Source organism: Papio anubis, chromosome 18 (assembly GCF_008728515.1).
Source record: "Papio anubis isolate 15944 chromosome 18, Panubis1.0, whole genome shotgun sequence".
Taxonomy (NCBI): domain Eukaryota; kingdom Metazoa; phylum Chordata; class Mammalia; order Primates; family Cercopithecidae; genus Papio; species Papio anubis.
In genome coordinates, this window is record NC_044993.1 from 70,966,814 (window position 1) to 70,982,658 (window position 15,845).

General features: G+C 55.4%; 1 protein-coding gene across 5 annotated transcripts; it reads right to left on the reverse strand.

The window, feature by feature from the left end:
- Positions 1 to 7,997: 7,997 nt before the first annotated feature.
- ZNF205 (zinc finger protein 205) lies at positions 7,998 to 15,824 on the reverse strand. Of its 5 annotated transcripts, none has more exons than XM_003916426.5 (7): positions 15,717 to 15,824; positions 14,915 to 15,053; positions 12,903 to 13,116; positions 12,567 to 12,658; positions 11,939 to 12,059; positions 9,494 to 9,607; positions 7,998 to 9,253 (listed from the first exon to the last, which is right to left on the reverse strand). In XM_003916426.5, exons 2-7 carry the CDS (start codon positions 14,969 to 14,971, stop codon positions 8,184 to 8,186), a joined length of 1,668 nt encoding a protein of 555 aa, XP_003916475.2. In that variant the 5' UTR covers positions 14,972 to 15,053; positions 15,717 to 15,824; the 3' UTR covers positions 7,998 to 8,183. The 5 variants fall into 5 exon arrangements, with proteins under 5 accessions (XP_003916475.2, XP_003916477.2, XP_021787374.2 ...); XM_003916428.5 differs by having other exon boundaries at positions 15,449 to 15,820; XM_021931682.2 differs by having other exon boundaries at positions 12,969 to 13,116; positions 15,717 to 15,805.
- Between the last annotated feature and the right edge of the window lie 21 nt (positions 15,825 to 15,845).

Here is a 15,845-nt window from a genome sequence, read left to right on the forward strand (position 1 = left end):
CAAGTCACGGTCTGAGAACCTGAGAACTTCTGTGATAGCTGAAGAGCAGCACTTACTTCTTATAGCCATAATAGCATCACTGAAAATCAAATAGAAAACTTAACTGTGGGGTCGCTGAATAATAATGACAGCTAAATTCCCAGTCCCAACACATTTCTCACGTGAAAGCTACTGTGCAGATTGGTAAAGACGGTCATCCTGGCCAAGTGTAGTGGTTCAGTCCTGTAATCCCAGTTACTCAGGAGGCTGAGGCAGGAGAATCGCTTGAACCTGGGAGGTGGAGGTTGCAGGGGGCTGAGATGGTGCCACTGCACTTCCAGACTGGGCAACAGAGCGAGACTGTATCTCAAAAAACAAAACAAAATGAAAAAACAGAAGGTGATCCTGAAACTCAAAGTGGGGATATATGTTTGGACCCAGATGAAATTGACAGTCTTGATTCCTTAAGTCACTCTGAGCGTCCTTTACCAGTAGAAGTAGTTTGCCCTCAGTATCTGAATAGATTAGCCTTTCTCTGCTTGAAAACCTTAGGATAACCTCCCCAGGGGCAGATGACCTAAAAGGGGATGTCCATTCTCCTGAAAACCCACCACAATTGCACTGCATTTCCAGGAAACTCATAACAACTAGAGTTGTCTCAACAGAATTTATATGTGTGTGTAGAGAGAGAGGCTGCACAAGTGTGTGCAAGAGACAGAGAGAGGGGGAAAGATACACATTATGACCCGGGAGGAAATAGCTTATACACTAAAATAATTCACTTTGTTAATACAAACTAGCAGAAACCTGGGGAACAGGTACAAGAGTGGATTCTAAGGATAGCATACCAAAGTGAACAGAATATAAAAAGAGATAAGATTAGACCCGGTGTAGTGGCTCACGCCTGTAGTCCCAGCACTTTGGGAGGCAGAGGCAGGAGGATCATCACTTGAGTCCAGAAGTTTGTTGTCAGTTTGGGCCACATAGCTGAAACATAAAATACAAAAATTAGCGGGGTGTGGTGGTGAGCACCTATAGTCCCAGCTACTCAGAAGGCTGAGGTGGGAGAGTCACTTGAGCCTGAGAGGTCAAGGCTGCAGTGAGCTGTGATCATGCCACTGCACTTCAGTCTGGGTGACAGAACAAGACTGTGTCACACACACACACACACACACACACACACAATGAGAGATCAAATTCAATGATATAGGTGCATTTAGTAGATTTCAAATTGAATGTTAGCATGTGTGGTGTTGGTGGCTTTTTAGCAGTTTACTCCATTGGTTGGCTGAAATTTGGACTCAATGGTGGCCTTCAGTTAACAAGGTTGAGATGGCTGAAGTGGCATGATAGGAAAGAAGGAACCCAAAGGCTCCTTTTCCTTAGAGAGATGGAAATGTTGAGTGGCCTTATCATGGGTGACCTGTGTACCTACCGCATCCCCAGCTATCTTTTACCAGTAGACACTGGCTTCACTAAGTCTCTGGGAAAGGCATTAATGACAGGATCACCTGAATCCTTGAAAAGCTCTGTGGTTGCTCGGTTGCTCTGTGAGATGTGTGTTCATCTTCATGACTAGCCTAGGGCTTTGTTAGTTGAGAACACAAAAATCGCTGTCTTAAGTTACTGAGATGCAGGCCATTCATTGGGTGCCGCCTTTACAACAGGCAGGAAGCCCGCCTGACCCCATGTCTCAGGCTGCCAGAGGAGCATGCAATGAGGAAGGCTGGACTATCTTCACAGGACACCAGGAAGAAGCCTCAAGCCACAGCCTCCTGACAAGTCTCAGCTCTCCAGCCTCATCTCCCGGCTCCCCTCCCCTCCACACGGGGGTTGGGCCGGGAGGGTTGGGGGCTGTCATTTCAGCTCCTGGGCACCAATCTCCTCCACGTTTGTCCTGTTCCCTTTGCTTGAAAGCTTCTTACTCCAGATCCTCGTAAAACGGCTTCTCACCCTTCGAGTCTCAGCTTAAATGTCCCCTCCTTGGAGGGGTCTTCCCTGACAATGAAGCACGACCATCCTCTCCTGCTTTACCTTGTTTATTTCTTTCTGGCATTTGTCACTACTTGAAGTTAAAGTGTGTGCCATGTATGTGTCTGTCAGTCTCCCCCACCACACTGGAACCTCATGAGGGCAAGGGTCTTGTCTGGAATCTTCATCACTTAAGACTCAACATTTAGCAAAGGACCTTTGCTAAATTAGCAGGCATTCATTTCCTATTTGAAAAATGAACGAGTGAGGCTGGGCGTGGTATCTCACACCTGTAATCCCGGCACTTTGGGAGACCGAGGTGGGCGGATCACTTGAGGTCAGGAGTTCGAGACTGGCCTGGCCAACATGGTGAAACCCCATTAAAAATACAAAAATTGGCTGGGCGCGGTGGCTCACGCTTGTAATCCCGGCACTTTGGGAGGCCGAGGCAGGGGGATCACGAGGTTAGGGGTTCGAGACCAGCCTGGCCAACATAGTGAAACCCCGTCTCTACTAAAAATACAAAAATTAGCCGGGCATGGTGATGGGCGCCTGTAGTCCCAGCTACTCGGAAGGCTGAGGTGGAAGAATCGCTTGAACTCGGGAGGCGGAGGCTGCAGTGAGCCGAGATCGCGCCACTGCACTCCAGAGCCTGGGCAACCGAGCAAGACTCCATCTCTGGGGAAAAAAAAGAAAAAAGAAAAATGAATGTGTGAGGAACGCAGCAAAGCCTCTACTGTTAACGTTTGCCGCCCTCTGTCCCACAGGCACTCCAGAGCCGCGAGCATCCTCGCACAGTCCGCGAGTTTCTTCTGCTCCCCAGAAGAGGACACGGTCTCCTTCCTGGCCTCTCTCCGCCCGACAGCTGGCAGCACCGTCAGCCACTGCTCGGGAGTTAGGAAGATGCTCCAGCTTCGAGGCATGTGCGGCGAACGCACCCAGCCCTGGTGCAGGAGCCAGTGCCGCAAATTGGCAGGCAGTCCTCGGGGCCGGAAGTGGCCCTGGCCCTGCGCCGTATGCTTTCTAGGACTGCAGGAGGCTCGGCATCTGGGTGATAGACCCAGGAAGTCAGTGACGGGGCGGGGCGCGCTGTGAGGACTGAGGTCTGCAGCGAAGCCGAAGCCGAGGCCAGCCCCGTGGTCTTTGCTACCTTCCGCAACCAACGCCCAGCGAAGGGTAAAAGGGAATGTTTCAAAGACTGGCGCCTGGAGCAGTTGCCGGGGCAACCGTGCGGCTTGGGGCGTGGCGGGGAGGGGGGAAGAGGGCCGGACACAAACGTCTGTCGTGATTGGCTGGTTCTGCTGGCACCGCCTTTCTCCCCCACCTCGATGCCTGATTGGCTAAGGGCAGAGCGTGGGCGTGGCCTCCTGGATTCAGTCCTGCGGGAAATGGGGCCGCAGAGCGAGAGGCTAGGCCCAAAGGACCCTGCCGACTCTGGGCCTCACTACACGGCCGGGCCCGGGAGTTGGGAGACAGTATTCCAGGCTAGGGGGGCGCTGACGCCGATGCCCCCGGCCCAGGGGGGCAGCGCCGCCAGCCGATCCCTGAGCACCTGCAACAGGGACCTGGGGCCGCAGGGAAGCAGGTGGGAAGCCAGGATGGAAACGTTCTGCCTCTCCGCCTCTGCCCTCACCTTGCTCCTGACACCGCGTCGGTGATGATCTAGTGGGGTTCTCTAGTGGCCAAGAAGCCCCGAGGAAGCCAAGGAAACCTCTGAACCTGCTCACCCTCTACCCAGGGAGACACCAAGACTGTTCCCTGGCTTCTTCCCTCCAGCCTCCCACTTCTCAGTGATGCCCGTAACCCACCAAACTATGAGTACCCTTCAGCCTGGCGTTCCAGGCCCTTCCATGGCACAGCCACTACTCCTCCCTGTCTTATTTGTGCTTGTCGAATATTTCCCAAACTGCCAAGTTCCACTGTTAAGATACTTTTGCCAGATCTATCCCACAATGGGGCCTCTGGAGGAATCCCTAGAGGGAGAAGTGGGCCAGCCCTAGGGAATGGCCATCTGCAGGCACCCTCCATGGGGCCCTTGGAACCTGTGTCCCTGCACTCTGCCACAAAAGGGGAAACATTTCTCCAGGATACTTTGTGCTTTCTGGGCTCCCTGGAGGCCAGAGTGAAGTGTTTTGTTTTTGCGAAGGAGTCTCGTTCTGTTGCCCAGGCTGGAGTGCAGTGGCGCAATCTTGGCTCACTGCAACCTCCGCCCCTCCAGGTTTAAGCAATTCTCTGCCTCAGCCTCTGGAGTAGCCGGGATTAACAGGAGCGTGCCACCATGCCTGGCTAATTTTTTGTATTTTTAGTAGAGACAAGGTTTCACCATCTTGGCTAGGCTGGTCTTGAACTTCTGACCTCGTGATCCACCCGCTTCTGCCTCCCAAAGTTCTGGGATTACAGGCGTGAGCCACCGCGCCCAGCCCAGAGTGAAGTTTTTAAATAACTCCCTAGATCACTCAACAGTCTTTTTTTTTTTTTTTTTTTTTTTTTTTTTTTTTTGAGACGGAGTCTCGCTCTGTTGCCCAGGTTGGAGTGCAGTGGCTGGATCTCGGCTCACTGCAAGCTCCGCCTCCCGGGTTTACGCCATTCTCCTGCCTCAGCCTCCCGAGTAGCTGGGACTACAGGCGCCCGCCACCTCGCCCGGCTGGTTTTTTGTACTTTTTAGTAGAGACGGGGTTTCACCGGGTTAGCCAGGATGGTCTCGATCTCCTGACCTTGTGATTCGCCCATCTCGGCCTCCCAAAGTGCTGGGATTACAGGCTTGAGCCACCGCGCCCGGCCAACAGTCTTTTTTTTGAGACAGGGTCTTGCTCTGTTGCCCAGGCTGAAGGGCAGTGGTTTGATCACAGTTCACTGCAGCCTCAACCTCCCAGGATCAGGCGATCCTCCCACCCCAGCCTCCCAAGTAACTGGTACTACAGGCACACACCACCATGCTTGGCTAATTTTTTTAATTATTCGGAGACGAGGCTCTCCCTATGTTGCCCAAGCTGGTCTCAAACTCCTGACTTCAAGAGATTCTCCTGCCTCAACCTCCCTAAGTGCTCAGATTACAGGTGTAAGGCACCACACTGAGCCTCGACAGACCTCTGAATCACTCAAGTCCTGACATCTGGTCCCTGGCACGCTGTTCATGGAGCCTAAGGAACTGAAATTAAAGGAAGCAATAGTCACTGTGCGAGTGAGTACTCTGCTCAGCTCTCTTGCCAAGTGATGACGGCTTCCAGGGTCATTTTAGCAACTCTCCCACCTCTGTCTCTCTCCTTACTTAGAAAATGAGCTCTTTGAGAGCAACCCTGCTTTACAAATGAGTCTCCCTCACCCCCTCACACTGAACCAAGCAGAGCAATCCTATTTCTGGCTAAGTGACTGGTGCGTGAAGACAAACTGAAGGGAGAAAACAGCTTTTTTTCTGGCCTGAGAAATAATCATTTAATTCAACCAATCCTGCCAGCCTCCCTAGCCTAGATTCCTGAGACCTCCTGGACACCATCAAGTCCTGCCTGGGCTTCCACTAGTGAGCAGCCCCCTAGTGTCCATTTGATTACATCTCACCCCACCCACATCCCTAGCTGAGTCTAACATTCCTGAAGGTCAAATCTATTGTCTTACTCTCTCTCTTTTTTTTGTTTTTTTTTTTTTTTTAGACAGAGTCTCGCTCTGTCATCCAGTCTGGAGTGCAGTAGCAAGATCTCAGCTCACTGCGACCTCCACCTCCTGGCTTCAAGCGATTCTCCTGCCTCAGCCTCCCAAGTCACTGGAACTATAGGTGCCTGCCACCATGCCCAGCTAATTTTTGTATTTTTAGTAGAGACGGGGTTTCACCATGTTGGCCAGGCTGGTCTCAAACTCCTGGCCTCAAGTGATCCACCCACCTCGGCTTCCCAAAGTGCTGAGATTACAGGTGTGAGCCGCTGTGCCTGGCCTTGTCCTCCTCTTTTTAGATGGCCCTGCATGGGGCCTAGTAGTGCACACCAGTAGTCCCAGCTACTTGAGAAGCTGAGGTGAGGGGATCACTTGAGCCCAGGAGTTCCAGGCCAGCCTGGACAACATAGCAAGACCCCATCTCTATTTTTAAAAAGACAAAAAAAACCTGGGCTAACAATGCACACTTACATTGTTGTGGAGAGCTGGGGTGCTGTATCTACAGTGCTTGGCCCTATGCCTGGAAGAGCAGCTGCTTGACAACTGGCAGCTATGATTATCCTTCTCAGTCCACCATCCTCGGCAAGCCACTCTTTTCCTTAGGTTCTGGGAGCCAACCAGGGCTGTGGCCACCCTGGTGGCCCCATAATCCACAAAGACAGGTAGGGTCTCAAGGGCCTCCTTGGTGCAGACATCCTCATGGTCAGTTGGTGTCAGAACTGAAAGTTATCTTGGGACCTGGGCCACAAATAAGGGATGACAGGCCAGCTGAGTCCATCCCCACCCAGGGAAAAAAGCAGAGAATGGGAGTTGGGAGCTACAGAGGTTAAAACCAGGGGAAGAGGCCAGGCACGGTGGCTCATGCTTGTAATCCCAGCACTTGGGGAAGCCGAGGTGGACGGATCACCTGAGGTCAGGAGTTCAAAACCAGCCTGGCCAACATGGTAAAACCCTGTCTCCACTAAAAATACAAAAAATTAGCCAGGTATGTGGCGCACACCTGTCATCCCAGCTACCTGGGACACCGAGGCAGGAAAATCGCTGGGACCCAAGAGCTGGAGGTTGCAGTGAGCCAAGATCGCGCCAGTGCACTCCAGCCTGGGCGACAGAGCAAGACTCAGCCTCAAAAAATGAAACAAAGGCCGGGCGCGGTGGCTCAAGCCTGTAATCCCAGCACTTTGGGAGGCCGAGGCGGGCGGATCACGAGGTCAGGAGATCGAGACCATCCTGGCTAACATGGTGAAACCCCGTCTCTACTAAAAATACAAAAAACTAGCCGGGCGTGGTGGCGGGCGCCTGTAGTCCCAGCTACTCGGAGGCTGAGGCAGGAGAATGGCCTGAACCTGGGAGGCGGAGCTTGCAGTGAGCCGAGATCGCGCCACTGCACTCCAGCCTGGGTGACACAGCGCGAGACTCCGTCTCCAAAAAAAAAAAAAAAAAAAAAAAATGAAACAAAAACAAATAAAAAAGCAGGGGGCCGGGCGAGGTAGCTCAGGTCTATAATCCCAAAACTTTGGGAGGCCAAGGTGGGTGGATCACAAGGTCAGGAGATCAAGACCATCCTGGCCAACATGGTGAAACCCTGTCTCTACTAAAAATACAAAAATTAGCCGGGCATGGTGGCGTGCACCTGTAGTCCCAGCTACTCAGGAGGCTGAGGCAGCAGAATCACTTGAACCCAGGAGGTGGAGGTTGCAGTGAGTGGAGATCAGGCCACTGCACTCCAGCCGCGACAGAGCGAGACTCCGTGGCAAAAAAAAAAAAAAAAAAAAAAAAAGGCCAGCAGGAAGACCAGGAGTAAATCAAATCTCAGAGCCAGGCAGGGGCGAGCAGGGCGAATTATGAAGGACATATACCAAGAGGCCAAGAAGGTGAGACATAGCAGAGGCAGGTGACAACAGCTGCAGCATGGGCCAAGAAGGAAAGTGGCCCCTGGTGAGGAGCAAAGGCAGGCCACGGTGGGAGCAAACGGCAAAGGCCAGTCACAAAACTGAGCCACCGATGCCTCGGTGAGAAATGGGGCAGGCAGGAGTTTCCGTACCAGTTCTGCCTGTTCCTGGCTTCCAAAGAGAAGAGCCACGGGAGAGTGCGGGCTCAGTAAGCAGTGCCCTTGGGACAAGCGGCGGCAGCGGCAGACGGCCGGCGAGGGTTCCCCAGGTCCAGGAGTGGCTGACTGGCTTCAGCCCTGGAAACCTCTCTGTACTTGAAGCCTTTGCTTGCCAATGTGTGCAACGCTCTGGAATGGGCCTTTGACAAAAGGGAACCCAACCCCGGTGGGGTCCCAAGCCAAGAGTGGTGACTCGGGGATGCCTCGACGAGGACAGGAGATTGACCCAGGAGCTCCCCCACATTCGGGGAATCAGCACCAGGGCACCAGGAGACAAAGCTGTGTAGGCGGGCGCTTCAAGTCCAAGGCCTTTAATTCGCAGAGTGTCTGCCCCTTCTCGCCCTCCCCCGTCGCCATGCCTCACCCCATGCCCTCACCGCCCTAGCTCCCTTCCCGCTCCCCTCTCTCCTCCCTCGGAGCCTTGACTCCAGTGGGGCTGTCCCAGTGGCCCCGGGCGCCCCGCTTCCCCTCTCCTGGCCTCCTAGGTGGGAGCGGGTGGGGGTGTGGCCAGAGCCCCCGCCGCCGCCGCCCCCAGCATCAGCATGGCCAGGGCCTTGGGCCCGGTGGTGTGAATCTTCTCATGCCGGTGCAGGTTGGAGCGACGGCTGAAGCTCTTGCCGCACAGTGGGCAGGCGTAGGGCCGCACGCCGCGGTGGGTGCGCTGATGCGCGGTGAGGTGCGAGCTGTGGCTGAAGCTCTTGCCACAGTCGAGGCAGTGGTAGGGCTTCTCGCCCGTGTGCGTGCGGTTGTGCGCGATGAGGTTGGAGCGCTGGCTGAAGCACTTGCCGCACTCGGGGCACGGGTAGGGCTTGACCCCGGTGTGGGTGCGCTGGTGGGTGACCAGCGCCGAGCTCTGCGTGAAGCACTTGCCGCAGATGGGGCACTTGTGCGGCTTGGCGCCCGTGTGGGTGCCCTGGTGGGTGACCAAGTCCGAGCGTCGGGTGAAGCGCTTGGTGCAGCGGTCGCACACGTAGGGCTTCTCTCCAGTGTGAATGCGCTGGTGCTGGATCAGTGTGGAGTGGTGGCTGAAGCTCTTCCGGCAGGCGGGGCAGGTGTAGGGCTTCTCGCCCGTGTGGATGATCTGGTGCTGGATGAGGTGCGAGCTGCGGCCGAAGCGCTTCCCGCAGTCAGTGCAGGCGTAGGGCTTCTCGCCCGTGTGCGTGCGCCGGTGTGTCACCAGGTGCGAGTGCCAGCTGAAGCCCTTGCCGCACTGCTCGCACCGGTAGCTCTTCCTGCCCGCCTCGCTGTCAGGGGCCAGACCCTCCTCGCCACTCTCCGGGGCTCCCTTCTCTTCCTCGCTGGGCTTCTCCGGGACGCGGCCCTCCTGGGGCTCCGTGGGACTGGGGTCTGGCGGAGCTGCAACTGGAGTGCCATCTGGATTAGCCAGCTGCCCGGAGTCTTTGGCCGGCCCTGAGTTCCGGCCGCAAGCTGCTTCCTGCGCGCACTGCGGAACGCCCCCCTGGACTCTCCCCGCCCTGTTTCTGAAGGGCTTCACATCTCCAAGGGCTGCCACCGATGAAGTCGGCATCCTCTGCCCCACCTCGATAGCTCCTGGAAAAAGAAAGTCGTTTCCAGCGAGGGACGAGCTTTCCTAAGGGCGCCAGGAGGGTGGAGAAGGCAGAGCTAAGGGTGGGGGCTGGATTCTCGGAGACCAAAAAGCGCAAGGGCCGCCCTGGGCGCAAACGGTCCAGGAGGGGGTCTGATGTCCCTGCCCCACTCCCACGGACAACAGCCAGAAGGCCGGCGTCTGCACCCCACTCCCGCAGACAAAGGCGCGCGCCAGTCCCTCACCTGAGTACGCGCCTCTCCACTCCTCCTTCTCATCTCCTGTCTGCCGGCTGGAGCCTGAGGCCTCGCCCTTGCCCAGCGCTTGAGGGGCCCAGAAAGGCCTGCTGAAGGGAAAGCCTGCCCAGAAAAGATGCTGTGCTGTCACAGGCCTTCTGGCACTGCCCAGCTGCAGACAGCATTCCCCCAAAACTGATGGGGCCCAAGTCAGGGGTGAGGCTCTGGAAACATGGGGTAAAATAAAGCAGTTTCAAGAAGTCCCCCTGGGTCAGGGGTCCGCCCCCTGGCTGGGGGCTGCCAGAGCTGAGTAGGCCTGTCTCTTTCCCTGAAAGAGCAACAGAGTTTAAGGGAGAGGAGTGGGCAACACCCTACCTCACCTGGAGGGGCGGGGGTAGTGGCCCTCCAAGTGGGAGGACCTGGGACAGGAAGGCCAGGGTCGCCAACAACTAAGGTCATCCCATTTGTCAAGTCTTAGGGGTGTGTGGCCCCAGGAATTTTGGTCAAGTCAGTAAAAGAGCAGAGGGGGCCCCGGCTTCCACCACCCCTGGGAAGAAAGGAATATGTTGGACCAACCGGGTGGCTTGGGGCTCTGCAAGTCCTGCCGTGGGGCTGAAAATGGGTGCTGAGTTCCTTCTGATCCCCCAGGACTTGCCTGGGCTTGCTGGCCCAGGCACCGGGGAACCGTAAGAGGGGTGGTGAGCAGCCTGAGCTAATTAAGGGGTGAGCATCCCTGGTGCCAGCCAGCGGGGCCTCGGGACCACCATGACGCCACCAGCTGGAACTGCTGAATCCTGGATTCTGCCTGGACTAGCAAGTGTGCTAGCTGGGTGTTGGTCAGGCACAGTGGCTCATGCCTCCAGCACTTTGGGAGGCTGAGGTGGGCGGATCACAAGGTCAGGAGATGGAGACCATCCTGGCTAACATGGTGAAACCCCATCTCTACTAAAAATACAAAAAAAAAAAAATTAGCCTGGCATGGTGGTGGGCACCTGTAGTCCCAGCTATTTGGGAGGCTGAGGCAGCAGAATCACTTGGAACCCGGGAGACTGCAGAGCCAAGATCACCACTACACTCCAGCTTGGTGAAAGAGAGCCAGACTCTGTCTCAAAAAAAAAAAAAAAAAAAAAAAAGAAAAAGAAAAAAAAGCTAAGTGTCAACTGAATGAGTGAATGAGTAAATGAATACTGATTTTTCCATGTGAAAACTAAAGTCTGAAACTGAGGAGTCAAAAGCTGTGGGATGGCTGGGCACAGTGACTCATGCCTATAATCCCAACACTTTGGGAGGCCAAAGCAGGAGGATGGCTTGAGCCCAGGAGCTCAAGACCAACCTGGACAACATAGTGAGATCCTATTTCTACCAAAAAAAAGAAAAAAGAAAAAATTAGTGGGGCATGGTGGTACCTGTAGCCCCAGCTACTCAGAAGGCTGAGGCAGGAGGATCACTTGAACCCAGGAAGTCGAGACTGCATGAGTCGTGATGGTGCCACTGCACTCCAGCCTGGGTGACAGAGCAAGGCTCTGTTTCAAAAAAAAAAAAAAAAAAAAAAAAGCTCTGGGACTTAAATACTTACCATTCAAGAAGCAAAGGGAACCAAGGCCCCTCAGAGACAAGCACCTGCTCCTCAAAGCAGATGGGACACCCCAGGGTCTGCAGGGCCTGGGGAGTTTAGCTCATGCCATCTCCCTCCAGGGCAAGTAGCCCCCGGGCCCCGAAGCTGAGCTTGCTGCTCAGACACTTCTGAAGTTGGGGGCTTGGAAAGGCAGATGGAGCTACAGGAGTGAACCCTGGGGATGAACCCAGGAAAAGCGGACTTCCTGGGGCAGCGTCCAGTACAGTAGCTGCTAGCCATATGTGGCTATTTAAACTCTCATTTGAACTAATTAAAACCAAGTAAAACTGGCCGGGCATGGTGGCTCACGCCTGTAATCCCAGCACTTTGGGAGGCCGAGGCGGGTGGATCACAAGGTCAGGAGATTGAGACCATCCTGGCTAACACGGTGAAACCCCGTCTCTACTAAAAATACAAAAAATTAGCCGGGCGTGGTGGTGGGCGCCTGTAGTCCCAGCTACTTGGGAGGCTGAGGCAGGAAAATGGCGTGAACCCAGGAGGCGGAGCTTACAGTGAGCTGAGATCGCGCCACTGCACTCTGGCCTGGGTGACAGAGCAAGACTCCGTCTCAAAACAAAACAAAACAAAACAAAATCAAGTAAAATTAAAAACTCAAGGGCTCTACCCACATTTCAAGCGCTCAGCGGCCACACATGGCTTGTGGCTCTCATCCTAGCACACACAGAACATTTCCATCATTATAGAAGTTTCCATGGAACAGTGTGTCTCGAGGGACAAGGAGAAGGGTGGGAGGGAGAGGGAGGGAAGGGAGGAGAGAGGAGATGGCAGAGCAGGACCCCTCCCTAACACACCAGTCCCCACTCCAGGCGAGTGCTTACCCAATGACAGCCCGTTTCTCTTCTGCAGGACATCCCTGTAGAAGTTCTGCTGCGTGCGGTCCAGCCGACCCCACTCCTCCCGGGAGAGGTACAAGGCCACATCCTCAAAAGTCACTGGCATCTGAAACAATATGAAACATCCACTCTCCAGGACATGCCGTGGACGCGGTGGAGGGACACCGTGTCATGAGATGTGTGGTGAGACCCTGGACTCCCAACCCGCTGTCTCTAGTGAGGCCTGCCACTTCCATCTGATGGGGAAGCAGGTGAGCCACCCAAGGCCTTCTGGGGCGTTGAGAAAGAACAAAGACCAAGCGGTATTTTCAGGGACCACAATTAAGACTTAGGATGTCCATGCAGCCCCCATCCTCAGCTCAGACCTCAGAGGATGGCTCCAAACGGCTCCCAACGAGAGGTCCTGTGTCTCTAATTCCTGCTGCTTCTCCTCCAGCCTTGGCCCAGGCCTGACCATAGGCCTTGAGCCTGGAAAATTCCAGCAACACTAGCAAGAGCCCCAGGCTTCAGGCTTGGCTGCAAGTGGGGCCAGCGGGGTCCTGGCTTTGCATACAGAACCAGCAGATGCAGGAAGGGCTGAGCACCATGCAGGGGCTGGGGAAAGGCCACTCACCTGGGACCAGGCAGTGAGGAGTGCCGCGGCCATCTGCCGGTCTCTGGTCCTCCCCTCTCGGGAAAGCACCGGGATCCGGGGGGAAGGGAGGGCTGTGGAAGGAGAGGGGTCCTCAGGGTGACCAACTCATCCTGCTGGACCTGCTGCTACTCCAGCTGCCTCAAACTCCGCCCCTGGCCCGACCCAAGGACAGGTCAGATGGCTCTGAGGCTGCCATGGGGAGAACACGTCCCTTGCCAGCATGGAGACTCTCGGCCCCACCTGGACCTGGGCCGAGCCACCACCTCCCCATAGCTGCCTCCCTGGGAAAGCGCCTCTTCCCCATCCCTCTCCTACCTCCGCCAGGCAGGAAGAGAGCTTTCTCCTTAGAGCCGTGACTTAGGGGTGCCCAGCCCCAAGCACCTTGAGCCCCATCCTCCTGCGATGCCCCCTCGGGGTGTGGCTCTTCTGGCTCCGTCTTAATGTGCAATGACTCCTGAGCGTCCCCTGAAGGCACTGCCTCCCCCAGCTTAGAAAGCATTTCCTGATGAGAACGTCCACGATCTGGAATCTAGAGAGGACAGCCTCATCAGCACCCGGATGAGTGGGAGAGACACCCAGAGCTGCATGCCAGGGCGTTCCGGCAGGGTTGGACACCAACATGCAAGACACAGCTTGAAGGACTGTCCTTGCTGCCTCCATTGAGCTCACCCCAGCAAGGATGGGTGGCAAGAGGAGGAATATTCATCAAGCTGCTGCCACCGTGCCGGTGGGCGTGGTGCCCAAGGGCAGCTACCCCTTCTCAGCTCTGCCTCACACTGACCTCAGCAGTGTAGACTGTTGTTTATTAGTGTATGAGGAAAACAAGTGTAGTGGCTTGAATAGTGTCCTCTAAGAATCCATGTCCTCCCTGAACCTCAGAATGGGGCCTTATTGGGGAAAAGGGTCTTTATCAGGTAAGTTACAGATCTTGAGATTAAATCATCATGGATTTAGAGTGAGCCTAAAATCTAATAATGACTTATGTCCTTATAAGAATATGAGAGGACACAGAGACACAGAGAAGGAAGCAGAGACTGGAGGGATGCCCCCATCAAGGACACCAGGAGCCCCCAGGAGCTGGAAGAGGCAAGAGAGGATCCTCTTAGTCTAGAGCTTTCAAAAGGAGTGTGACCCTTCCAACACGTAGATTTTGGACTTCAGTCCTCCAGAACTGTGAGAGAGCCAATTCTGGTTGTTTTCAGCCCCTGAGAGGGTGGAAACTTGTTACAGCAGCCACGGGAGACTAACACACCAGGGCTGGGGATGAGACACCCTATGACCACATAGCTCAAAAGTCAGGGAGGGCCCTGGTGGGGCCTCATCCACAGCACAGGGACTGGCTGGCCTTCTGCTGGGGACTCACACCCCTTCCTCCATGCCCTGTCTGTGTTTGGGTCTTGAAGAGAAAGAACCTCAGGCCATGAGTCAGGGTGCCTGGGTGCCAGACCCAGCGACACCCCTCCCCAACCAGGTAGCCTTCAGGACGCAGCTGCTCTGCCCCTGCACAGAGCGGTCATGAGGTTCACACAGATAATGATGGAGAAGGAGCTGCCGGCTCAGGAAAGTCCTGGATAAACACAGGGCGGTGCTGGTCATTATTCCCCTCCCTGTGCGCACCAGACAGAAGCCAGCGCCAGCAGAGAATGCCAAAGTGTGGGGCTCTACTGACACACACAAGGTGTTGAAGGCACATGGGAAGTGGATGGGAAACTGAACCATGCTAACAACTCTTTGTGCTTCTATGGTATGAAAACCATAGATGATGACGTCTCATGCCTATTATCCTTAGAACCTCCCCATGACCCTGCGAGACAGGTGGGAATGGCAGGCATGTGGTCTGGTTCCCAGAGGCCAGGGACTGGCCCCCGGCTTGTTGATGACTCACTCTCCTCCCACTCCAAGCCCGAAGACCCAGGTCCCCCACAAATAGTAATTACACACACACTGGTAGCAGGTACAAGGAAGAGGAAGGACCGGGAGCTCGGACCCAGAGAGATGAGAAGCTGTGGTTACAGATGGAGAAGCACAGGGAAGGAGAACAGGTTTCCCTGTGTGCTCTGAGCACTGCTCAGAAAGAAAACCTCACCGATAGGACCCCCACCCGGACCCCTGCCATCTCTTGTGGCCACTGACTAGAGAATTCACCAGCAAAACAAAACTGTTATGCTGTAAATTCCAGACAGAGGGTGCTACCCAGCATGCCACCTCTTCTTTGATCCCCCCACCCCAGTGAGTCTAACTCTTCCAGGGGTCCAGACTCCGTGCCTTGAAAATCTCCGCACCAGCCTCTTCCATCGCATGCCTCCCTCACCCAGCCCCATCTGTACCTCCAGGGGTGTCTCCTTGTCCTGGGCGGCCTGGATGCCTCCACCGTCTGCAGACATTTTCTATTTCCGAGCTAAAAAGAACAGCTAAGTTGTTTCTGCCTCTTTTTGTCCAAGCCCCCTCGAGCTTCTGGCCAGCAGCCTGGAAGAGCAGAGAGAAACCAGCCGTCGCTTCCTGGACACCTCCAAAGAGCCCTGAAAATCCCCACGAGGACCAGCGCTCCCTGTCCCAATCGGAAAGAAAGTCTCCCAGACCCTATCCAATGGTCCCACTCTCTGTGATGTTTTCTGGGTCCTATTTTTGAAAGAATGCTATTTTGTATTGTCCCCTTTATCGGTGATGCAAGAGCCTCGCATCTCAGCGTAACCGGCTCAGGTAAAGCCGAGGCTAAATTGGAATTGCTATTTCCTGTCATCAGGAGCAGAAAGTTCTGCAGAGATCCTGCAAAACAGGTGCTGGTGGGGCCCCGCCCGTCAAGGCCAGGGGCAACCAGGCCCTGCTGTCCCCCGACCCCAGGACATGCACCGTGTCCCTACCTGACTCCCAGCCCCACCAGGAATTCAGAAATCAACCTGCCCGCTCTCAGCAGCCCCCTTGCAGCTGCAGCCACCTGCCCCAGGCCTGGAATGCCCATCCTCCTCTCGGTCCTGGCAGACAATGTCCTTCTTCTTCCCATACCCAGTCCTGGCCCCCTTCTCTCCTGCCAGCTTGAAGCCTTCCACCTTTGACCCCATCCCCTCCTGCAAGCTGATCATCTGCGCCGGTCTCAGGATCCAGATGCCCTCCCTAGCACCCCCTTCTCACCAGGGTGGAGGCAGAGGGGGCACCTGCAGCAGCGGGAGCCCCCTCCCCCAGGAAGGGAGTCTCCACAGCCTGCACGGGGCGGGCGGGGGAGCCGGGTGGAGACTGGGATTAGGGACAACAGGAAGTCCC

What these genes read in the sequence shown, in the direction of transcription:
- ZNF205 (XM_003916426.5), bottom strand. Translation starts at nt 14,971, where the DNA reads ATGTCTGCAGACGGTGGAGGCATCCAGGCCGCCCAGGACAAGGAGACA. An exon ending in ACAAGGAGACACCCCTGGAG is followed by an intron (nt 13,117 to 14,914) that starts GTACAGATGGGG and finishes TGTCCTCTCTAG; the next exon opens with ATTCCAGATCGTGGACGTTC. An exon ending in GAGAAACGGGCTGTCATTGG is followed by an intron (nt 9,608 to 11,938) that starts GTAAGCACTCGC and finishes TTTTCTGGGCAG; the next exon opens with GCTTTCCCTTCAGCAGGCCT.